At 38.8% G+C, this 24,911-nt stretch overlaps 1 protein-coding gene, 1 long non-coding RNA gene and 1 pseudogene across 2 annotated transcripts; 1 reads left to right on the top strand and 2 right to left on the bottom strand.

The window, feature by feature from the left end:
• Positions 1–4,047: 4,047 nt before the first annotated feature.
• LOC126582139 (uncharacterized) lies at positions 4,048–5,557 on the bottom strand. The gene is made up of 2 exons (XR_007609282.1): positions 5,304–5,557; positions 4,048–4,237 (listed from the first exon to the last, which is right to left on the bottom strand). It is a non-coding gene; the product is annotated as an uncharacterized LOC126582139 (long non-coding RNA).
• An 855-nt stretch (positions 5,558–6,412) lies between these two features.
• On the top strand, positions 6,413–16,293 carry LOC126582121 (cold-responsive protein kinase 1-like). The gene is made up of 7 exons (XM_050246131.1): positions 6,413–6,903; positions 13,440–13,849; positions 13,971–14,221; positions 14,625–14,838; positions 14,992–15,223; positions 15,456–15,606; positions 15,727–16,293. Exons 1-7 carry the CDS (start codon positions 6,503–6,505, stop codon positions 16,039–16,041), a joined length of 1,974 nt encoding a protein of 657 aa, XP_050102088.1. The 5' UTR covers positions 6,413–6,502; the 3' UTR covers positions 16,042–16,293.
• Positions 16,294–16,439: 146 nt separating this feature from the next.
• The window catches only part of LOC126633990 (protein DJ-1 homolog D-like), a 71,906-nt pseudogene continuing 63,434 nt past the window's right edge, over positions 16,440–24,911 (bottom strand).

The following is a 24,911-nucleotide window of genomic DNA, read 5'->3' as shown; positions in this document are numbered from 1 at the left end:
ACACACACACATATATACATATACATATACATACATATATATATATATGTCTTTGTGATACTACTACTAAGCACATTATATATGATATATGTTTTATGAAGATTTTATGGCATGCTAGGGTTTTCGGAAAACCTATTACTACTTATGCTATATGAGTTTTCTAAACTGAGGGTTAGTACATTGAAGAATAAATGTTAATGGCAAAAAACTTTGCGGTGAAAAAGCTCGCAATTCATTCTGATTCCCAGCTAATCACCGGCTAGACTACAGGGGAGTCCATTGCAAAACATCTGAGGATGGCGCAATACCTAGAGAAGGTATGTGAGCAGCTTGAGGCATTTTAAACTTACATTTTCACTCAAGTTCCGCGGGCAGACAATGCCCACGCAGATGCGCTAGCCCGCTTAGGCTACGCCTTTGACCGCCAACTCAAACGCTCAATTCCGGTGGAATATCTAGACAAGCCAAACATAGAGGCGGAGCTGACAGCCGAAGTGTCACAGGTTAGTATAACTCCCAACTGGCAAAGTTCTATTATAGACTACCTGGTCAACGACACACTCCCCACAGAAAGGTTGGAGTTTAGAAAGCTCCAAACAAAGGCAGCACGCTACTGCATGTGGAATGGCATTCTCATCCGAAGATCCTACATTTGACCACATCTCCGTTGCCTAACGCCTCCCGATGACTTGAAGGTTTTAAGCTCAATCCACGAAGGTGTTTGTGGAAACCACTCCGGAGGCTGATCCTTAGCATATAAAGCTCTTAATATAGGTTACTATTGGCCTACCATGCACCAAAATGCTAAGGAGTTAGTACAAAAGTGCGACTGCTGCTAACGCTACAAGCCAGTACCAGCACTGTCTGGCAGAAAACTACACCTACAGATGAGTCATTAATCGTTCATGCAGTGGGCAATCAACCTGGTAAGACCTATGTCGCCTGCTACACGGGGCAGAAGCATGATGATTGTGGCAACCGATTACTTCACCAAATAGGTAGAAGTAGAGCTTATGGTGACCACAACTCAGACAAACATAGAGTGCTTCATATGGAGGAACATCATTTGCCGATTTGGCATCCCTCAGTCTATCATCACCTATAACGATCCGTAATTTGTGGGCAAATATCTGGCGAAGTTCTTCCAAAAGTATGACATCAAGCAGCACATGTCCACACCGAGGTATCCTCAAGGCAATGGGCAGGCCGAAGCATCCAACAAGACAATCCTCAACTGCCTTAAAAAATCACTCACCGATAAGGAGGGAAAATGGCTAGACGAACTCTCTAGATGTCTATGGGCATGTCGCACCACCAAAAGATGAGCAACCGGTGAGACTTATTTCTCTTTGGCATTTGGTTCGGAAGTAATCATTCCTCCCAACATTATTGTGCCAAGCATCAGCACTCTACTGCCAAGCATTGAGCAGAACAATATGGAGATGGCCACAAGTTTAGATCTAGCAGAGGAGAAGCGTGAGCAGACTATCCCCATTCATCGTAGACACGTGAGGCTCTTGGCCTTGACCTAAGGTGTTATTTGTTTTGTAGTTGCAATTTTGTCCAAGAACAAGGATGAAGAAATTTGCATCCATATGTGTCTAATTTGATCACCCGCATAATTGAAATTATTATTGTGATACCCCAATATTGTAAATTCTTTTATTATTTTACAAAATCTTATAGTAGGCTTGTAAGAAGGGCATCACTATGTAGCGGGTAGACACAAATTTTAAAATTTAAACTCATCTAAATGATAAATAGTTTGCAAGCATCACAAGATTGTGAGAAAAGTGCACCCACCATTATGCATGTAAAGCCATCTCCAACCAATCCGACCAGAGAGTTATAGGGCTAAAAATAACTCGAAATGACATGAAAACCGTCTCCAACCGAGGACTAGGCCAAAGGGCTTATGGGCCCCACCGGGCCAAAACCACTAAATCAGGTTAGTGAGCTGGCCATCTCTAGCCAGCTAACCAGCCCGATGAGCCCAACTTTTTTTTTTTTGACGAATTTTTTTTAGCCCAGCCCATTTTTTTTTTTAACTTTCTATTTTTTTTCCTACACCATTTCTCACATACTTTTCACCATTCCATACTATCTTACCTCATTTTATTTCAATTCTTCACATTTTATTCTCTTCCAATAAACTTTCTTTTATTTTTTTCAATAATTTTCAACTGGCCACCTCTTTCAATAATCTTCCAATATATCCGAAAATCTTATTTTAATATTTTAATTAACTATATTAATTCAATTTAAATAATAAATTATGTTTGGCCTATGGCCTTTTATGTGAAACCCCGTCCCTAATTTGTTTTATTTTCATATTGTCGGACTTATGAAATTACCAATTTATCATTGAGTTGACTTTCGTTAACCGTCTCGTCGAAATTCGTATTTCAAATTTTATTAATTTATTCTTATTGTACTCATCGCCACGAACACGTAGGCATGCATGGATTTGAAATTGGTTTTGGAACGAAGATTTTGCTTTTGAAATGTCGAACATTTTTAAGATATTTTCGTGTTTCGTCCTGAGGGACCTTGTATTGTGAGCCACTGAGACCCATAATGAAAAGCTTGCCGGTGTCCGAAGGACAATAGGATGGGCGAAAAATGGCTTGAAAGGTGACTGGTCCGTGGGAAAATTGGGGAACACACCGGATTTCTGGGTAAACTTTAAACATTCATAACTTTGTCAATACTCAATGAAATTGAGTGATTCAAAAAAGAAAATTGTACCTCGGGACGAGACGAACAGATTGGTACCCTCCTCGATGGCTAACTTGCCGTGGTTTGGTCGGAAAATGGCTTGAAAGCCTCGGAGGTCGCCAGAAACTAGGTAAACTTTAAACGTTCATAACTTCTTCAATACTCAATGAAATCAAATGATTCAAAATGAAAATCATACTTTTCAATGAGACGAAGAGAATGATACCTTTCTTGATGATTAACTTACTGTGCTTTGGCTGAAAAAATGGCTTGAAAGGTCGCGGCCCAACTTGGGTTTCGATCCTAAAGATCCGAAAGTAAGTTCGAGGTGAGTTTGGGTGTTCTAGGCTTGTGAGGAAGAGATGAAGCTCGTGGTGCTCTTGGTTTGGGCGGTGGTGGGAGTGTTGTCGTTGTTGTTGTTTGTTGTGTGTTGTGTTGCCTTCTTGAAGAGGGAAGGTTAGAGAGAATGAGGAGAGAAAATGAGAGTAAGACTATAGAGAAAGAGATAATGATAGAAAATAGAAAAGATAAGGGAAGAGGGGGGATGCACAGGACAAAGGGGAAAAGCAAGAGGATAAGCTTTACATTGTGGGTTCCAGTGATTCACAATACAAGGTCACTAAGGACAAAACACGAAAATATTTAAAAACATTGGGCGTTTCGAACGCAGAATCTTCGTTACAAAACCAATTTCGAATCTGTTCGCGCCTATGCGTTCGTGGAGATGAGTACGATAAGAATAAATTAATAAAATTTAAAATATGCATTTCAACGAGACGGTCAACGAAAGTCAACTTAAGGGTAAATTGGTAATTTCATAAGTCCAACAATATGAAAATAATACAAATTAGGGACGGGGTTTCACATTTTGGCCCCCTCGGTTGGAGATAGTTTTTTTTCACAGGGCTATGTTTGGCATATAGCCCTTTGGCCCTTCGATTGGAGATGGTATGAAATATGGCATGACATTGTTCATTAAAATATAATTTCTTGGAGGGCTATAAGGCTAAAGAGAGCCTTCTGGCCCTCCTTGGGTTGGAGGTGGCCATAGGGCTAAAAATAGCCCGAAATGATATGAAAATCGTCTCAAACTGAAGGCTAGGCTTGTGGGTCCTACCGGGCCAAAACCAGCCAACCAGGCCAATCGTGACACGCCCCGATCCCGATGTCCTAGAGACATCGGGATGGCCATGTGCTGGCCGACACCCAAAAGTGACGCAAGCCATTTAATGAATGCATATGCTAAGAACATGTAAAACATGCGTATAAAATTCGTTCGAACTACAAAAATAATATACTAATATATATGTCTTACAAAATACCATAATGATATTCAACTGCCAACAATGAATATAATGATAATGCATGACATGTTCAGAGCATACATCTAATTCAGAGTACAAGCGGAAGATAAAATAAAGATGTGCTATTACAATAGAAGTCAAAGCAAAGAGGATGACGTGGTATCACTAGTAGAGGAATGCCTGGTATCTTAGATCGTATTCCTCGTCCCTAAGTCCTAAGGGAACGCAAAAGAAACATAAATGGACTAAGTTTTTATATATATATATATATATATATATATATATATATATATATATATAATACTGAAACAGTTATCAACATACTAACCCCCAAAGTTTTATGAAAACATCTATAGCATAATATGTAGTAGGTTTTCTGAAAACCCTAGCATGCCATAAAACCTACATAAAACATATCTTGTATATAGTGGGCTAAATAGTGGTATCCAATAACAATATCTCCCAACCCAATGCCAACTACTATATCTCTGCGCTCGAAGCCAAAGATTATTTCTCCTGGCCCAATGCCAGCTCCATGTCTCTTGGCCCGAAGCCAGAGATTTTTTCTCCCAGCCCGCAACCAACAACCATATCCCTCGCTCGTTGGAGGAACAGTGAACACTAGATAGGCACAAAACCATTGAACATAGTCTTTCTAAACATAGGTACATATATCTCAAAACATCTTCATAATATAAAGTCATCCATCATCTATACTATAAAGAAGTGTGTAAAAGCATGTTCTAAATAGCATATAATCATCCAGCATATATACTACAAAGAACATCAGTTCGATATAATATGATATTCCAAAATATTAGCATTGTCGTGGGTCGCCGAAAAATTTGCCGGCCACGCGTGGTTGGGCTAGGGTTTTGAACTGGGTTTGGGCCTGGGCTAGTGGGCTTGGGCTTTGGGTCAGTGGGCCAGTAACCCGTCCAAGGGAGAAGGGTTTTGGGTTTAATAGGCCGAAGGCCCTGGATTTTAGGGTTCAACAGGCCTGGGCTTGAAGGCCCGGGCCATAGGTTTTTGAGTTTTTAAACATATAAAATAAAAGTAAAAATAAAAAGATTTGGGTTGGGTTTAAATGGCTAACAGGCCTAAGGTCTGAGTCCTAAACGGCCCAAAGGGCCTGGGTTCACTGAGCTTGGGTCATTCGACCCGTTTCTCGTCGGGAAGGAAGGTTGAAGCCTTCCAAGCTCCGATCGTGGTCATTTGGTCACCTTAACCTATGATCTAAGTACTAAAACAAAGGTAGAGACGAGGGGAACAAATTGTTACCTTCATTTTGCCGTGAAAAGGACAAAATCGACCGGAAACTGGGTTTGAGTACCACAGCTCGCTGGGGAGTTCTCTGGGTTTTTGGGCTTCACCGAGCTCCATGGAGATGATGGAAAGGGAAGGGAGGTCCTTGAGGGTGATGGTGTCGTTGAGGTGCCTTCTTTGGTGTGCATGGGTGTGGGTGTCGCCAGGAAAGAGAGAGTGCGAGAGAGAGAGAGGTGAGTGAGTGAGATAGAAATAGATAAAGAGTGAACTGTGAGAGAGGCTTGGGAAAAGAGAGAGAAGAGAGAGGGAGTTGAGTGCTTACCACATGGCAAGATGTGAGAGGTTTGAGGGAATCCAAAAAGTGGATTCGGATTGGGTAAAAGATAAGGGGACCAAATTGTAAAATTTACATAAGCTTTAGGGAAAATGTAAAATTTACAAATAGTTGAGGGTGGGGTTTAACAAACCGGCCAGCCAGCCAGCCAGCCCGATAAGCCCAACCCACTTTTTATCTTTTTTTTTTTGGATGAATTTTTTTTTAAATTTCTATTTTTTTTCCTACACCATTTCTTACATACTTTTTACCATTTCATACTATCTTACCTCATTTTATTTCAATTCTTCACATTCTATTCTCTTCTAATAATTTGTCCTTTAATTTTTTCAATAATTTTCAAATGGCCACCTCTTTCAATAATCTTCAAATATGTTCGAAAATCTTATTTTAATATGGTAGTTTAATTTAATTAACTATGTTAATTCAATTAAAATAATAAATTATGTTTGGTCTATGACCTTTTGGCCCTCTCGGTTGGAGATGGTTTTTTGTCACAGGACTATGTTTGGCATATGGCCATTTGGCCCCTTCAGTTGAAGATGGTATGAAATATGACCTAACACTATTCATTAAAATATAATTTCTTGAAGGGCTATAGGGCTAAAGGGACCCCTCTCACCCTTCTTAGGTTGGAGATGGCCTAAGTTCCTTCCTCTAATCCAATGAGGGCCCGCTTATGTGGGGTGGAGAGAGATACAAATGCATTGCGTCATGGATGATGATGATAAGATATTTTAGCATGTCTTTGCTTCCATTGACCCCAATATATATTTTAGCTCACCCGCCAGTCTTCATATTATGTATATCTATGTTTTGATGAACGAAGCCATCTTTTGTTCTTAATCGTAGATAAGGGCATAAGCAGAGATAATTGAAGATGAACAGAAAGATACATCAGCTGTGTATGCTATTAGCAGCAACAATTACAACCCTATGGTGGCCAAGGACTTGTCTGATCATCACAGCCGTTGATGCAGATCCACAGATCAATCTATTAAACAGGGGCTGCAGCCAATACAATGTCACCAACGCGTCTGAGTTCTATACCAACCTCAACGCCACATTTTCCGACCTCAGAAAGCAACTGATGGAAAACAGCAGCCACTTTGCGACGGCACAGCAGGTCAGGGGTTCTAACCCTGTTTACGCTATGGTGCAGTGTAGGAACTACCTCTCCGCTGCTGACTGCGTTGCTTGCTTCACCGCTGCCGTGTCTCAAATTCGCAACTGCTCCGCTGCCAACGGTGGTCGTGTCATCTATGATGGTTGCTTCCTCAGGTACACTTTACTTGTCACAAAAAAGTAAACATTCCTATTACTAATATGATAGTGATAGGGAGACCAAATTTTAAATCAAATTTGCAAACCAAATTATATATCCCCACTAATAAATAAACACTTGAGTAATAATCCAATTATCAACAACCAACCATATTATTTAATTTATAAAATTTTGATTTACAAATTTGATCTCAGTAACATTCCGCTTACTAATATTATCACAAATTTGATCTCAGTAACATTACGCTTACTAAAATTTTGATTTATAAAATCTGCTTTGTCATTTTGTTGGTCACCTAATGCGACAAAGAACTAGTAGTCACACAATTCTTAAATCTGATATGAGTTGAAATTAAAATATTAAAAATACGTCCATTTCTTCTCCATCCTTAATATTGAATCCAATAATAACTAGTTACAATATTTGGGGTATTATTGTTTGTTTTAGGCCATTACTTTATTTGGGGCACTTGGTAACATTATAAACTAGGATCTAAATAATTGTTTAGCATGGAGGGGCGTTTGTATCGTTGACTTCCACACCATTCTCTTAAATTTCTATTACGGTTGACATTATAACATGTACCTAAATCAAAACATTAGTATTAGTATTTAATCTTAAAATTACCAATGAATAATTGCTCACCAAGTAGCATATTATTACATGTTTTTCGAGCAAAGAAATATTAGTACATATTGTATTTAGTCTTATACATCATGTTGCTTAAATAAATATTGTCGATACTTCTAATAACGCCTGTATATATAGATAAGATTCATTGAATTTAGAAAGGAAAAAAAATCTATAAGATAGAGAAGTCCAATTTATATGTTGTTTGCTTCCCACCGTCACGTATATATTGCTTCCTATATATATATTTGTCTTGGCAGCCTGGTTTTATACTCCAAGCTGCCGGCGACCACATTTTTAATGCGCACACAGATCCCACTTGAACTAAGATAATTAAATAATAAACACACTGTTTTTCCTTATTTCAGACATTTGTGATAAGTTTAGTCGCGGTTTCTAGTTAATTTGTTTAATTAAGGGCTCGTTTGGAAATATTTCTAGTAAAGGTTGTGGCTTGATTTATTTACATTTTTATTAAGGATGGGTTCCAAAGAATATTTCTTCTAAAAACGCTTTCAATCTTTTTAAAATACTTCCAAACAAGTTCTAAATGGCTAGAAATATTGTATGATTCAGATAATATATATTTAGTGGAATTAAATTTCAAAAGGCAATTATTAGCGCAACTGGCCCAATCGGGTTAACAAAAAATTGGAATGATGGTTGCTGACCAAAACAAGTTTTAATTATTGATCAGTTTGTATAAGGGGGGTAGGGTGGGGATCATTAGGCCATCTCCAACCGAATGATGGCCATATGGCTCGTTTTAGCCCCTATAGTCCTCCAAGAAATTAATATTTTAATGAACAGTGTTAGGTCATATTTCTTACCATCTCCAACCGAGAGGGTCAAAAGGCCATAGGCCAAACATAGCCCTGTGACAAAACCATCTCCAACCGAGGGGGCCAAAGGGTCATAGGCAAAACATAATTTATTATTTTAATTGAATTAATATGGTTACTTAAATTAAACTACCTCAATAATTTTTTTGAGATGTAATATGAATAATGTTTCGGATATGATTTCGAATGACACATGTTGATAAGTTTTATGTTGTTAAATATTTTTTTTTAATGTTGTTTAAGTTTTAACGTTGTTTAAGTTTAATGTTATTTAATGTTGTTTAATATTGTTTAATATTGTTTAATGACTTAGGGAATTATAGGAAAAAAAATTAGAATTTTTAAATTTAAAAAAAAAAATTCAAATCCAACGGCTAGCTGGCGTTAGCATGATGTCAGCTAGTAGCTGTTGGGCTTCAAATTTATGGACCTACCCGAACTGGCTGACTAGTTGGTTAGGGCCAGCCGGTTGGCCCGATTCTGCAATTGTGGCCCAGTGGAGCCCACAAGCCCTATGCCCTAGCCTTCGGTTGAAGATGATTTTTGTGTTATTTCAGGCTATTTTCGGTCCTATATCCTTGTGGCTGGATCGGTTGGAGATGGCCATATTAACTTAAAATAATGCATCCCAATTATGAGTTAGGACTAGAAAGATATATAACATTTTTTATGAACACTCTCCTAATTTAGACCATCTGCAATAAATTATACGATGCAGACTCTTTACATATATATAATATATTTATTGACCTGCGTGGCAATTTGAATACCGAAACTTCCTACTTCACAATTTTGCATTCCAATAGTTTAATATTTTATTTTACTAATAAACAAAATTCCAATATTTTATTCATTTAATGGAGGAGAGAGAGAGATTTGGATCAAGTTGAATGCATATGGAGGAGCCAGAGATTTTAATAGTGGAATTGAAAAGTGAGTTGAAGGGTATCTAGATTTAGAGAGTTAAATGAAGGTCTCAAATTTGAAGATTAAGTCTATGTTTAGTGTTAAGATTAAGGCTTTTTAAACGGATGGTGGCAGTGAATTTGTTAATCATGGTTTTTGAAATTTTCTGAATGAACATGTCATTTTACATCGACTCACATGCCCCCATCATCCTGAACAAAATGGCTTGGCCGAAAGTATACATCAACATTTAGTTCAAACTTGACTTACTCTCTTAGCCCAATCTGGTTTACCCACTTCTTATTGGGCCAAATCTTTTCACATTGCTAATTACATAATTAATCGTTTGCCCCACGTCTTTTACAAAATATCTCTCTGTATGAAAAAATTGTTTAATAGACCTCCTTAATACAATTTTTTTTAAGGTTTTCGGTAGTGCATGTTTTCCTTATTTCCATATAATAATAATAAATTGCAATTTCATTCTAAACGTTGTGTTTTCTTGGGTTATTCTTTGAATCATCATGGTTATCGATGTTTGGATCCCTTTACGGGACGTATCTTTCTTTCCCGCCATGTTGTGTTTGATGAGAACAACTTTCCGTATAAAGAATCCATTGTTACTTCGCCATTGTCGCTCTCCTCGTCTATGGATCCAGTCTTTGACATTGGCCCATCACATCATCCCGTCCCTGCCTTTGCGCCATCTCCACAACCAAATGCCGCAACCCCACCGCCTCTCCCACAATCTCAACTGCCCCTAACTCATAGCCTGCAACTCAGCGTCCCTTGCTAGTTTATACATGCAGAAACAAGCATGTGCCTCCAGTCTAGCCCCTATCCTTCCCACCCAACCACCACCCTTATCTTCTCCTTCTCCGAATCAGCCACCAACTGTAAACTTGTTGCCATTTGCACACTCCTTCGGTACAAGGGTTCCATATACTTATGAGGTAAATGCTTCGACTCATCCAATGGTTACTTGGGCCAAAGCTGCTCTTCATAAATCTAATCCAAAAGATGTTTTTGCTACTACTGTCGATCACAACTTCGTTGAGCCTACATGTTTTAGTCAGGCTAATAAGGTTTCAAAATGGTGCACGGCGATGGCTGACGAGTTCAATGCTCTTCAAAGGAATGACACGTGGTCTTTAGTGCCATTTCAACCCAATATGAATGTTCTTCCCAGCAAATGGGTTTACAAAATCAAGCGTCGTTCTGATGGTTCAATAGAGCGTTATAAGGCCTGGTCAGTGGCTAATGGGTTCCATCAACAAGACGGCTTGGACTACGGTGAGACGTTTAGTCATGTTGTTAATCATAACTATCTGGTTAATTCTCTCCATTGCTATTCACTTTAATTGGCCATTTCGTCAACTTGATGTCCAAAATGCGTTTCTACATGGAATGTTGAATGAAGAGGTATATATGTGGCAACCATCAGACTTTATCAATCCACAACATCCCTCTCATGTTTGCAAATTGCATCGATCCCTCTACGGAACCTCATGCTTGGTTTCAGTGTTTTTCGATCCCTCTACAGTCTTAAACAAGCATCTCGTGCTTGTTTTCAGTGTTTTTCTCAACATATGAAAATTTTGGGCTTTGTATCATCGCATGCTGATTCATCCTTGTTCACATTCTTTGATGGTTCTGTGGCTATTTACCTATTGATTTATGTGGATGACATCCTTATTACAGGAAATAGCTCACCTCACATTACACTTCTCATTCATCAATTGAGTCAGGTGTTTTCAATGAAGGATCTCGACCCTTTACATTATTTTCTCGGTATGGAAGTTCATTGCATTAGCACCGATCTTCATCTCACTCAAACAAAGTACATCGCTGATCTTCTCAAACACACCAAAATTTTGGAGTGTAAACCGATTTCTACACCAGCCATTAGTGGACGTCGCCTTAGTTTAAGTGATGGTGAACCATTGTCTGACATCATTGAATTTCGTAGTGTTGTGGGTGCCTTGCAATATCTTCTCTTCACTCGACCCGATATTATGTTCACCATTAATTAGTTTGTCAGTTTATGCATAAGCCAACCATGACTCATTGGGTTGCTGTTAAGTGAATCCTCCGCTACCTTAAATCTACCCCCAGTCATTGCATCATATATCGCCCCAGTTCTCTTCATCTCATTGCCTATGCTGATGCAGACTATGCTGGTGATCCTGATGATCGACGTTCTATTGGTGGCTATTGCATTTTCCTGGGTGACAATCTCATCTCCTGGACCTCAAAGAAATAACGTGTTGTCTCTCGTTCAAGTACTGAAGTTGAGTATCACCAACTTGCATACAAAGTTGCTGCTCTTTCTTGGTATCGTACTTTGTTTCGTGAACTACATCTTCCTTTTGCTCCTCCACGACTATGGTGTGACAATATTAGTGCCATCTCTGTTGCTTATAATCCAGTTTATCAACAACGTATGCGTCATGTGGAGGTTGACTATCACTACATCCATGAGAAAGTCACTCGCAAGGAGATCATTGTTGGCTATGTCTCTTCCACAGACCAGCTGGCTGATCTCCTTACAAAGGGTTTATCTGCTATTTAGTTTTCCTTCTTGCTGTCCAAACTTCCCGTACGTGGTCACACGGTCAGTTTGTGAGGGAGTGATAAACCAAGTCTGATTCCAATTAGTGCAGAACAATACACTCCAATATGGACACGCGTAATACTGAAGATTAATCCAAGTCCAAGTTCTACTCTTAGTTCCAGTCTAGTTCTAATTGTATATTATGTTTTCTGTATTCCTCTTCCACAGGGATTGCTTTGTATTATTCCTATAAATATTAATGCTCAGTGCCTCGCTCATCATTGAGTTGAGATTACAAACTATATTCTACTGTCTTTCATGTTGGACAAAGAAATTTTAGGTAGCACTTCAAATTTAGCAAAAAGTAGTGTTTGTTAACTGTTTTGGAGATGATTTACACCTACATAAATCTAAAGAGTGGGTTTTATTATGCTTAGTCCATTTGTCTTTATTTTTTGTCATTTTTATTAAATAAAATTATTAGAATGCTTTTGGCTAAAAAAAATATATAAGAGTCATTTTCATTAAAGTTCCTAGTTTGTTTGATAATCATTTCAATTTTCACACCAGGTAATAAATGATTAAGTTGAGGACAATATTCATACAATTATTAGAATGTTTTTGGTTAAAAAGTATATGTAGGAGTCCTTTCCATTAAAGCGCCTAATACTAATAGTTTGTTTGATAATCATTTCAATTTTCACACCTAGTAATAAATGACTAAGCTGAGGATAATATTCGTAATGTTCGTGGTTAGCCATGTGGTGAGAAAAGTTTACCATAAGCGTCAGAAAATATATACATTAGCTCTTAAGACTCACGCCTTATCAAACAAAAAGGGTTTAAGGTGCCGATACACTTCGTTTTAATGTTTGAGGAGATTAGAACAGGACTAAGATAAATGGATAACTTTTCTTCTTGAATGATCTCCTACCTCCAAGTTGACTATAAATTTTTTGTTTCTTCTTTCATATCTTAAAAATAGTTATATATCCCAATCAAATAGCAGTCACCAACCGTTCGATTTTAATCCAATGATGGGTGATCTATTAACTTTTGTTGTTGAATTTGTACTCCACCGTTGGATTAAGATCAAATGTGATGAAGTGCACGTCAATAAATATTCCTATCTTAAATTTGATTGTCTGCGGTTTTTCATATTTCAAAGTTATGTTTTATTAGGTGCTTAGTAACTATAATCCTAGTATTAAATATATATCCTACCAATATATTGTAATCTTTCTATTTAAAGGACTCAATATGTATGTTTAAGACAGGCTTGATTAATTAAAAAAAATTATATTTTCTTTGTGCAATTGAAGTGAGTGAGTACTTTCTCTTTCTAAAATTAAATGTTTGACTTTGTCGTGTGAGTAAATTCACGATTAACTACGTGAGTGATTTTGTTGCCCTGATTAAATGATTCCCAGGTTCTATCCTTGTTTCCTCGAAACCCCTGTACTTGTCCTACGTTAGAAAGATGGGTTCCCACCATTTCCTTGAACGATGGTGTGCAGGAGAAACATGACTGTTGTTTTAAGGTTTAGATGCTGACTATCCAAATAAAATATTTTAAAGTTTGATACATGCTTTGGTTTAGGTACGAGAGCGCTGGGTTCTATGACCAGACCACCCTTCCTGGTAATGTAGGGCTTTGTGGAAATATAACTGCATCACAGGTCACTACATTCACTGCAGCTGCTGGGTCACTGCTAGTAGATCTTCAGCTTGCAACACCTAAAATTAACGGTTTCTTTGCAGCAACTAGGAACGAAGTTGTTAGTAGTGGTGGTAGCGGAAATGTAACCGTCTACGGCGTGGCACAATGTGCCGAGACAGTTAGCAAGATCGGTTGCCAAGATTGCTTGAATGTGGCATACAATAACCTACAAAGCTGCCTTCCAGATACCGACGGTAGGGCAGTTGACGCAGGTTGTTTCTTGCGGTACTCTAGTACTGCTTTCTTCTCTGATAATCAGACTATGAACATCGCGCCCTTCTTAAAAGGCGGTAAGAACACCCTTCCATATGTAAGTCAATATTACTAGGGTTGTCAAATTTGTTTACCAAATGACATGTCAGTACTCATTCCTTCATCGAACTAACTCGACAATCCTAACAACACTTGCAGGAGGTAATTCAAGAAAGAAAGGCATCATCATTGGAGTGGCAGTTGGAGGTGGAGGTCTTCTTCTCATTGTTGGATTTCTTCTCTATTTTAAACTCTCAAGAAAGCCCATGGCGGATCATAGAGGTGACATATTAGGAGCAACCGAGTTGCAAGGACCAGTGAATTATAAATATAAAGATTTGAAGTCAGCAACGAAAAATTTTAGTGAAGAAAACAAACTAGGAGAAGGAGGATTCGGAGACGTTTACAAGGTAAAATAAATAACAAAATACAGAATTCAGAGACATGATTATGCTCGTATATCAAGTTAGTATTTGTGTTTGTGAAGTTAATAAAGACTAGTCGTCTTGTTTGGCACTGTCTAGAACTAGATTGCATTCGTACTTAGCAAAGAGCTATACAATGTTTAACTTCTGCTAAAGACCTCAAAAAGTCTTCAAATAACAGTACAATCTAGTATAATACAGCTACTATGTCCAGTCCAGTGTATAGTCTAATACAGTCCGATCTCCTCGGATACAAACATGCATAAAGTTTTCGTAAAAAGGGGAAATCGTAATGTTAGTCTTTGATCCTGCACGAATGTTTTCCATAGAGCATTCTCTAATTACACTTCTAAAAACATAATCTTAATGTTACCTAATCTTTTGACAGGGAACTCTAAACAATGGGAAAATAGTTGCAGTGAAAAAACTAGCAATACTTCAATCCGACAGGGCAAAGGCAAATTTCCTAAACGAAGTCACGCTTATAAGCAATGTTCATCACCGTAATCTTATTCGTCTTCTTGGATGTTGTAGCAAAGGACCAGAGCTACTTCTCATATATGAATACATGGCAAACAGCAGCCTCGACAGATTCATATTTGGTAATTATAGGCCTTTTAGCCCAGCTAGCTCTAAATTTATGATAAGAAACTGCATAAATGCATGCATAGATATGCATACACATAATACTCCCAACATATATGAATTTTATTTTAAGCTGTTCATTTAAAGATATAATTCTGTATGGGAAATAGGTCCAAGAAAAGGCTCTCTCAACTGGAAACAAAGAACTGATATAATCATCGGCACAGCTCGGGGTCTCGCCTATTTACATGAGGAGTTCCATGTATGCATCATACATCGAGATATAAAAACCAGCAACATCCTTTTGGATGATAGTTTCCAGCCAAGAATTGCAGATTTTGGGCTGGCAAGGCTTTTACCAGATGATAAGACTCATCTCAGTACCAGATTTGCAGGAACATTGTAAGTTACTTCCCTTCCCACCAAGCATCGAACCCTGCAGGTTTTGGGATCATTGAACCTCATTTTTCCGCCTTGGCACTAGGCTAATTCGGGATTCTTCTGCAAGTTACACCCATATTGATACCGGTCTTTTAACCTACTCACATTTTCTGTCCATTAACAGAAATGTTATGAATCTACTATGTAGAGCCGGTACACTAGAGCAACTTAACAATTCCATCTTGTGTGACAGGGGATACACGGCACCTGAATATGCAATTCATGGCCAATTGTCGGAAAAGGCGGATACCTATAGCTACGGCGTGGTTGTCCTTGAAATCATAAGTGGCCAAAGGAGCAGTGAAGTTAAATCCGATGCTATGGGTGAATTTCTACTTGAAAAGGTAACTTCCAAACTCTACATTATATCTTATCTCAGATTCCATTGAGATTCAGAAATGGATCACGTGTTGCTTACATCTGTAAAGTAAATTTTTTACTTTTTTTCACAATTTAATGACTAGGCATGGAAACTGTATGAGAATGGCTCGCACGTGGAGTTGGTCGATGCAACCCTGGACCCAAATGATTATAAACCAGAAGATGTGAAAAAAATCATAGAGATTGCTTTGATGTGCACTCAATCATCACCTGCTCTGAGGCCTACAATGTCTGAAATTGTTGTTTTACTCAAAGGCACAAGCTATTTGGAAAATAGGTCGCTTACTAGGCCAGTATTTATCGATTCTGATAAGAAAGTCCAGGGAGACACATCAACCTCTAATGGTTCTTCCACATCGAATGCCACTGCATCTACTTCTCAACTTTCAGGTCGTTAAATGCCAACCTATTGGGAAAGGAGTCCAATCTTGCAACTCTTGTACCTAAAAATTTGAAAGTTTTCTTCGATTTTTACTTTATTTGGTGTTTCGGGCTTTGATTTTGTAATTTGTTTCTCTTCATTACTATGAAGTTTTTAAGATACATAGCTTCAGGAGTTTCTGTTTTATGTTCACACTTGGTTGTCTTGTAAAGCACGTTTGTTTGTTCTTCATGTTTATAACTAATAAAACTATATTATTTACATGAAAGCGAAGTGGAGAAGATAGCATCTTAATAGTGTCGGGGGGAGCTGCTACCAACCAGTATATATTCCTTTTGCTAAATTAAGCTCCTCTTCCAGTGGCTCGAGTGAAAAATCCTGATTCATTAAAAGGTGGGGGATGATGAAGACACCTTAAACATTCGTGGCGATTTGTTTCACTACCGCAATGATATTCTCATTCAGTGCCAAATACTCTGGAGCTTGACCTCCATGGATTACAAGAGCGTCGTAACTTGAGACATCTAGAGCGTCAAAGTTAGTTGTTAACACGAAATATGGCCTGGTTTCTCACTGTAGGTTTGGTCCCCTTCAAAATCATGGACAGCAGTGGTGCAGATATCACCGGCTTCCTCTTGGGGCAAACTGCATTGACATGGCATCCCAGAGCTTGAAGGGATTGAAAAGGCACAGTTATCTTATAATCTTTCATGAAGTTCTACATACAAATAAGTTAAATAACGTGAAGCATAATGTTACGGTCTTAACTTAGGACGTTAAAGATTAACAAATGAAAACAAAACTTACCCTACATAGAAACAGGATCCTTCTATCCGAACCAGTTATGTTGCCCCCTAGTGCCTTCACAAAATGGCTAATGAACTCGGGATTACCTTCATATGTAACCCCAGAAACTATATCACCATCAACAACACATGTCGACGCGGCCTCAGTTTCTACCCTGTGAGCCCCAGCAGCAACCAATACAAGTCTCACAGGTGGAAACCCTGTGCACTTCCGCCCTCTAATCGAGTCTGCAGCTGCTAGAACCAATAGACCATGACAAGTAGCAGCAACTGGCTTTTTGGAGTCAGAAAACTTTCTCACCAATTCTACAACCGATGCATCCATAGCAAGATACTCAGGAGATCGCCCCCCTAGTATTACTAGTCCATCGTAGTCGTTAAAATCAATGTCATCAAACGTTGCATTCAGCGTGAAATTGTGACCACGTGAATCAGTATCAGTCTGCAACCAAAAACTTACAAAAATTCATAGTAATTTTTGCTAATTGTTTTCAAAAAAGAGCGGGAAAACTAGCAAGCAGTTTTTTTTATTCCAAATAAATGAACTATTAGAAATAAAGGCTGCAGAGCAGAGGTGGCTGATTGACCTGGACGGAGCGCGTCTACGGACACTCCAAACGCCTGTAATGCTTAAAACCAAAATTTAAACTAAATTTTGTAAATCAAATGTGGTTGTTGATGAGTGGAAGTATTGATTAGCGTGCTTCTTTTTAAATTTTTATGGTACATTAATTGATTTAAAAATTTGGTCTACGTAGTATTATCGTTCTCCATTTCTTAATTTCTTACTTTTCTTGCTTGGTTTTTTTTTTTTGAGAGAAAATATCATTACTTTAGTCTAAAGTAAGGCTGGAAATGGGACTATAGAAATGGATAGTGTTCCAATCCGGATTTCAATTTAATTACAACAATGTCATAGCTCTTTGTGTTGCCTTTAGGTGAGCAGCTCGGCTTGCAGCCAGCCCCAAATGTATTGGTTTTAGCTAAGAAGTGTTGGATAGTGGCCAACTTGCAAATGCTTTCGGCTACACAAAAATCCAAACAACTTTTGGCTATAAAAAATTATAAAGAAAGAAGGTGGACAACACCTTTCCTTGTTTTGGGGAGGAAAATAGGGAAAAGGTTTTTTGTTCTCTTCAACACCCGTGGGTGTTGGTTCAATATGGGTACAAGTTGCCTTTGAAGCAAATAGAAAAAAAAAAGAGCTCATTTCGGTTTGATGAAAACAAGAGAGAACCAAGAGCTCTTTTTGTAGAGAGCAAGGGAGAGTTGCAGTGAGTCCAAACAGAAGAAGAAGCTGCTGCTTCATTTGATTAGTAATCATCAACCAAAGTAATTGTTGTAGTAATAGCCTTGAGCTATATGTATAGAGAAGAAATTATTCATTATATTTCTTTCTCTATTTGTTTCTTTGGTGTGTGAGAGCTATTGGGTGTATTGGGCTTTTGGGTTGTGAGATTGCCAACACTTTGTAAACTCCCATTTGGTTGATAGTGGATTATTGGGTGCGCTCCTACTGCTCCGAGGACGTACTCCAGTTACACTGACTGTGGAGGAACCTCGTTAAAATCTTGGTGTCTTTTCTATATTGTTCTTGCATTTCATTTGATATATTTTCTGTGGGTTACAAAGAGTTGGTTCTAAAAGGTTTGGTTCTATCTTAGCACAACAATTGGTATCAGAGCACTAGTTGCTCTTGGGTACTGTCTAGTTGCCAAAGATGTCAGACGGGCAAGATGAAAATCCTTTTGGAAGCAGCTCCGGGTTTGCAAGAACTACGGTGCAAAATGCAAAGTTCGAAGTGGAAAAGTTTGATGGCACAAACAACTTCGGGATGTGGCAATGTGAGGTCAAAGATGTGTTGGCTCAACAAGATCTACTTGCCGCTTTGGGAGAGAAGCCGGAAACTATGTCGAAGCCGGAATGGGAAAAATTAAATTTGTGGGCTTGCTCTTCAATTCGGTTATGCCTTGCAAAAACTCAGAAGTATTTTGTGATGCGGGAGACAGTAGCAAGTGTGTTGTGGCAAAAATTGGAAGACAAGTATATGACGAAGAGTGCAGAGAACCGGCTACACTTGAAGAAAAAGCTCTACCGCTTCCAATACAAAGAAGGTACAAAAATGATTAGACACCTTGATGCTTTTAATAAGTTGATTGCCGACTTGTTAAATTTAGATGAGGATATTAAGGATGAAGATAAAGCCTTAATATTGTTGAATTCATTGTCGGACTCTTATGAGCATTTTGTTACCACTATTATGCATGGTAAAAAAACTGTGAAATTTGAAGATGTGTCAAATGCCTTGATGAATTATGAAATGAGGCATAGAGATAAAAATCATGATAGTACCTCTGAAGCTTTATTTGTTAGAGGTAGATCATCGGAGAGGAGGTCATCTTCTAGCAGGAAAAAATCACAGTCTCGACCTAGAGGAAACTCTAAAGGTAGAAAACCTTTGGAAAGGGATGAATGTGCCTTTTGTCGTAATAAGGGCCATTGGAAGAAAGATTGTCCCAAATTGAAGACCAAAGGAAAAGAAAGTTCTGAAGCTAATGTTGCTGAGGTTGAAACAGATTTTTCTGATTTTGCTTTAACCACTTCCTCATCATTTGATTGTGCTACTAAGTGGGTGTTGGATACGGGTTGTACTCATCATATGACTCCTCACAAGGATTGGTTTTCAAGCTTGAAAGAGTTTGATGGTGGCGTTGTGTTTATGGGAGATGACAATCCTTGCACAACAAAAGGGATTGGTACAGTTCGTTTGAAGTTGCATGATGGCATGGTTAAAGAGTTGACATGTGTTCGGTATGTACCGAATTTGAAGAAAAATCTTATTTCTTTGGGTACTTTGGAATCCAAGGGTTTCAGGTTTCATTCAGATGGACAGACATTGAAAGTTACTTATGGTGCACTTGTTGTGATGAAAGCTCCTAGATGTGGCCATTTGTATTTATTACAGGGAAGCACTGTGACAGGTGAAGCATCTGTAGTCTCTGAAAATATGGGCACATCTGATTCAGATACTACTAGATTGTGGCATATGAGATTAGGCCATGCCGGTGAGAAAGCTCTACAAGGGCTTGTGAAAAAGGTCTTCTAAAAGGTGCCACGACCTGTAAGCTTGATTTCTGCGAGCATTGTGTCTTGGGGAAGCAAACTAGAGTGAAGTTTGGTACTGCTGTACATCAGACGAAGGGCATTCTTGATTATGTGCATTCGGATGTTTGGGGTCCTACAAAGACTCCCTCTTTGAGTGGTAGACATTGGTTCGTGACCTTTGTTGATGATTATTCAAGAAGGTCTTGGGTCTACACTATGAAGCACAAGAGTGAGGTGTTAAGCATTTTCTTGGGTTGGAAGAAAATGGTTGAGAACCAGACTGGGAGAAAGATTAAGATTTTGAGATCGGATAATGGTGGTGAATACACATCCGATCATTTCTTTAAAGTTTGCAAAGAGGAAGGAATTGTGAGACATTTCAGTGTTCGGGGAACTCCACAACAAAATGGAGTTGCAGAAAGATTGAATCGAACCTTGCTTGAGAAGGTTAGATGTATGTTGTCTCAGTCGGGTTTAAGCAAGTCATTTTGGGCAGAAGCAGTTAATTATGCATGTCACATCATCAACCGGTTACCCTCAGCTGCTGTTCAGGGTAAGACACCAATGGAGGTATGGATTGGAAAACCTTCTTCTGATTATGACTATATCCGTATTTTTGGTTCACCTGCTTATTTTCATGTGACTGAAAATAAACTTGATCCTAGAGCCAAAAAGGCTATTTTTCTTGGTTTTAGTAGTGGTGTCAAAGGTTACAGGTTGTGGTGCCCAGAGATGAAAAAACTTGTAATCAACAGAGATGTGACATTTGATGAAGAAAGTATGTACAAAGTCTCTGAGAAGAATGTGAGAGATGTCCAACAGGTGGAGCTTGAGAAAGTTGCCTCTGATACTTCAAATCCTATTTCCGCTGATGTCGATGCCACTACAAGTGAAGAAGTTGGAGACCATGAGGATGTTGAAGAAGTTGAACTTGAAGATTCTATTCAAGTTGAAGAGCAAGTTTCACCTCAAGAGTCTATTGCCAAGAACAGAGGAAAAAGACAAATTACCAAGCCAGCTCGGTATAGTGATTATGTTGCTTTTGCTCTTCCTATTATCACTGAAGAGATTCCATCCAATTATGAGGAAGCCATTGAGAGTGAGGAGAAGAAGAGGTGGTGCAATGCCATGGGTGATGAGATGAATTCTCTCTTGAAGAACAAGACTTGGGAGTTAGCTAAATTGCCTAAGGGCAAGAAAGCTATCGGTTGCAAATGGGTGTATGCCAAGAAGGAAGATGCTGATGAGAAAAACAATGTGAGATTTAAAGCAAGATTAGTTGCTAAAGGGTATGCACAAAAGGAGGGCATTGACTACAATGAAATATTTTCTCCGGTTGTGAAGCACTCCTCAATTCGTATTATGTTAGCTCTTGTTGCACAATATGATCTTGAGCTTGTGCAACTCGATGTGAAGACGGCTTTCCTACATGGTGATTTGAATGAAGAGATCTATATGTGTCAACCGGATGGGTACATAGTGAAAGGGAAGGAAAATTTGTTTTGCAAATTGAAGAAATCACTTTATGGCTTGAAGCAATCTCCAAGGCAATGGTATTTGAGGTTTGATAAATTTATGAGAGGCCAAAATTATTCTAGAAGTCAATATGATCATTGTGTGTACTTCAAGAAGTTGCAAGATGGGTCTTTCATTTATTTGTTGATATATGTTGATGATATGTTGATTGCCTCAAAGAATGTTGAAGAGATTGAAAAATTGAAGAAGCAAATGAAGAATGAGTTTGAGATGAAGGATCTTGGTGAAGCGAAGAAGATCCTTGGCATGGAGATCACTAGAGATAGAGAGAAGGGTTTGGTCAGTTTGAATCAAAGACAATACCTTGAGAAATTGATTCGGAAGTTTGGAGTTCATGATTCAACCAAACCGGTTAGTACCCCTTTGGCTCCTCATTTTAAATTGAGTTCTCTACAGTGTCCTAAAAATGATAAAGAGAAGCTGCAAATGAAAAATATACCATATGCAAATTTGGTTGGTAGTTTGATGTATGCAATGGTATGCTCTAGACCGGATATTGCTCATGCAGTTGGCATGGTGAGTCGATATATGCATAATCTAGGTAAAGAGCATTGGCAAGCAGCTAAGTGGATATTGAGGTATCTCCATGGTATTCGAGATGTTGGTTTATGCTTTGAGATAGATGACTCTGGTATTGGTCATTTTGCATTTGGTTATGTTGATTCAGATTATGCAGGTGATCTGGATGGAAGGAAGTCTACTACAGGCTATGTGTTTACTATGGCTAAAGGGCCAGTTTGTTGGAGGTCCATTTTGCAGTCGTCTGTTGCCTTGTCTACTACAGAGGCTGAATATATGGCAGTTGCTGAAGCTATAAAGGATGCCATTTGGATACATGGGCTGATTAGAGATTTGGGGGTTGATCAGAAGCAGGTGGAGGTACATTGTGATAGTCAGAGTGCCATTTATTTGGCTAAGTATCAGGTTCATCATGCGAGGACCAAGCACATAGATGTGCGTCATCACTTTGTTCGTGAAATTGTTGGTGAAGGGGAAATCATTCTCCAGAAGATTCCAACTAAAGACAACCCCGCTGATATGTTGACTAAGGTTGTTGGTGTAGCCAAGTTTGTTCACTGTTTGAACTTGGCTCACATTATGCCTATATAAAGAAGGCGTTGAGCAGTAGGAGTTTTGGAGCAATTGGCTCGGCATGAGTTGTTCTCTTGCTAGTGTTTAGGAGTGATGTTGTGTATCAATTGTGTTGGTTGGCTTGTCATGGCGTTTTTCGGAATTTGGCCAAGGTGGAGATTGTTGGATAGTGGCCAACTTGCAAATGCTTTCGGCTACACAAAAATCCAAACAACTTTTGGCTATAAAAAATTATAAAGAAAGAAGGTGGACAACACCTTTCCTTGTTTTGGGGAGGAAAATAGGGAAAAGGTTTTTTGTTCTCTTCAACACCCGTGGGTGTTGGTTCAATATGGGTACAAGTTGCCTTTGAAGCAAATAGAAAAAAAAAAAGAGCTCATTTCGGTTTGATGAAAACAAGAGAGAACCAAGAGCTCTTTTTGTAGAGAGCAAGGGAGAGTTGCAGTGAGTCCAAACAGAAGAAGAAGCTGCTGCTTCATTTGATTAGTAATCATCAACCAAAGTAATTGTTGTAGTAATAGCCTTGAGCTATATGTATAGAGAAGAAATTATTCATTATATTTCTTTCTCTATTTGTTTCTTTGGTGTGTGAGAGCTATTGGGTGTATTGGGCTTTTGGGTTGTGAGATTGCCAACACTTTGTAAACTCCCATTTGGTTGATAGTGGATTATTGGGTGAGCTCCTACTGCTCCGAGGACGTACTCCAGTTACACTGACTGTGGAGGAACCTCGTTAAAATCTTGGTGTCTTTTCTATATTGTTCTTGCATTTCATTTGATATATTTTCTGTGGGTTACAAAGAGTTGGTTCTAAAAGGTTTGGTTCTATCTTAGCACAACAAGAAGCCCGGCCCCCGGTCAGGCCCAAAATTTTAAATTACAGTTTTGCCCATAAAAATAACAATCCGATGGTGGGGATGGTGTATCGGTAAGGACAATTGTGTCCTTTCGGTTTTGGGCGAGATAGGGGTAACCGGGTAGGTTTCATTTGCTGTCGTTGAATGAGGGTTTCGGTGATGAAGGCTCTGTGTGTGTGTGTGTGTGAGAGAGAGAGAGAGAGAGAGAGAGAGAGAGAGGGAGAGGGAGATGGCGATGGCGATGGAAGGAGAGCGAGGGGGAGGGGAAGGGTTCTCGGCACTGTTGCTGCAGGTGGATTTCACAAGTGGGAGAGTGGGTATGGTCAGAGAAGACCAAATGGGTCGTCGGGATTTCAGGGAAACGGGGTAGGGGTCATGAACGAACCCTGCTGAGAGTGGGTGCCTGATCTTGCGCTGCATGCCTCAAATCAAAGATAAGTTCGTGTATTTTTATTGTATTCTTTAATGGTAGCTTAGCTTTTGGAATTGTTTAGTATGTTAGGTCCGATTTTGGGGGATTTATCATTTTAGAGAGAGACATGGACAGGGATATAGAGATAGATAGAGAGAGAGGAGGAAGCATGGCTGTGTGCTTTTTTTGGTGTTAATTAATGGGTTGGTGAGCAGGGTGAGTGACAAAGTGACGGAGGGACGTGTGGGAAGGTATGGGTTTTCAGTTCTTTCTTTTGATTCAACAGGTTATACACTGTTTGAAAAACCTTTTTTTTTATTATTTTGTTCTCGTTTGCTTTGTTAAAACCATCATTTGAATTTTTGGGTTTCACTGTGCTCATTTCTCTGCTTCTTCATAATTTGCTAGTGTTTGCTTCTCATCCCTCTATTGGTAGATCTTTTTCTCATTTATTGGTTCCTTATGTATTCCTTGGTACAAATCTGTTTACTTTTTGGCTGTGTGACGTTTTTTTGAAACGAGTTAAGAAGATCCAGCTGAAAAGAGCATACAAGATAGAGAACTAGTATGCTGCTCACCAGGGAAAGGCTGCTGGAGAGGCTGAGACGGATGCCTCCTTCAGAAACTAGGTCAGTTTCCTGCTCCTCGACGTCTTAATGTGTCCAAATTGTTTAACTTTTGATGAAATTAGCTGGCTTTATTTTCTATTTTATTTGTCTGCATATTATTTTGGTTTGTTGAAATTTTGACTATAGTCATTGTCACATGGGCACCCAGCCCAACCCAAATTAGTTGAGGATATTTAAATCTTCACCATGGTATTATAGTACTCACTCATAGTTGTGAATACTAAGGTGCAGGCATGGCATGAAGAAGTGGACCGTGCACGCCAAGGTCAGAGGGATGCAGAGGGCAAACTTTCTTCTTTGGAGGTAAGTGTCCTTTGTTTATTGCCCAACAGTGTTGTTATTATCAATTTGTAGCTTTGCGTTTTGAATTTTTTGCTTTGTCAAACAACCTTCTTGAAATGCTAGATTTCAAGCTGAAGTCCAAAAAATGAGAGTTGAGATGGCTTCCA

This window comes from Malus sylvestris, chromosome 9 (assembly GCF_916048215.2).
Source record: "Malus sylvestris chromosome 9, drMalSylv7.2, whole genome shotgun sequence".
Classification (NCBI taxonomy): Eukaryota; Viridiplantae; Streptophyta; class Magnoliopsida; order Rosales; family Rosaceae; genus Malus; species Malus sylvestris.
Note: the sequence above shows the minus strand (reverse complement) of the source record. Positions and strands in the feature narration are given on the sequence as shown.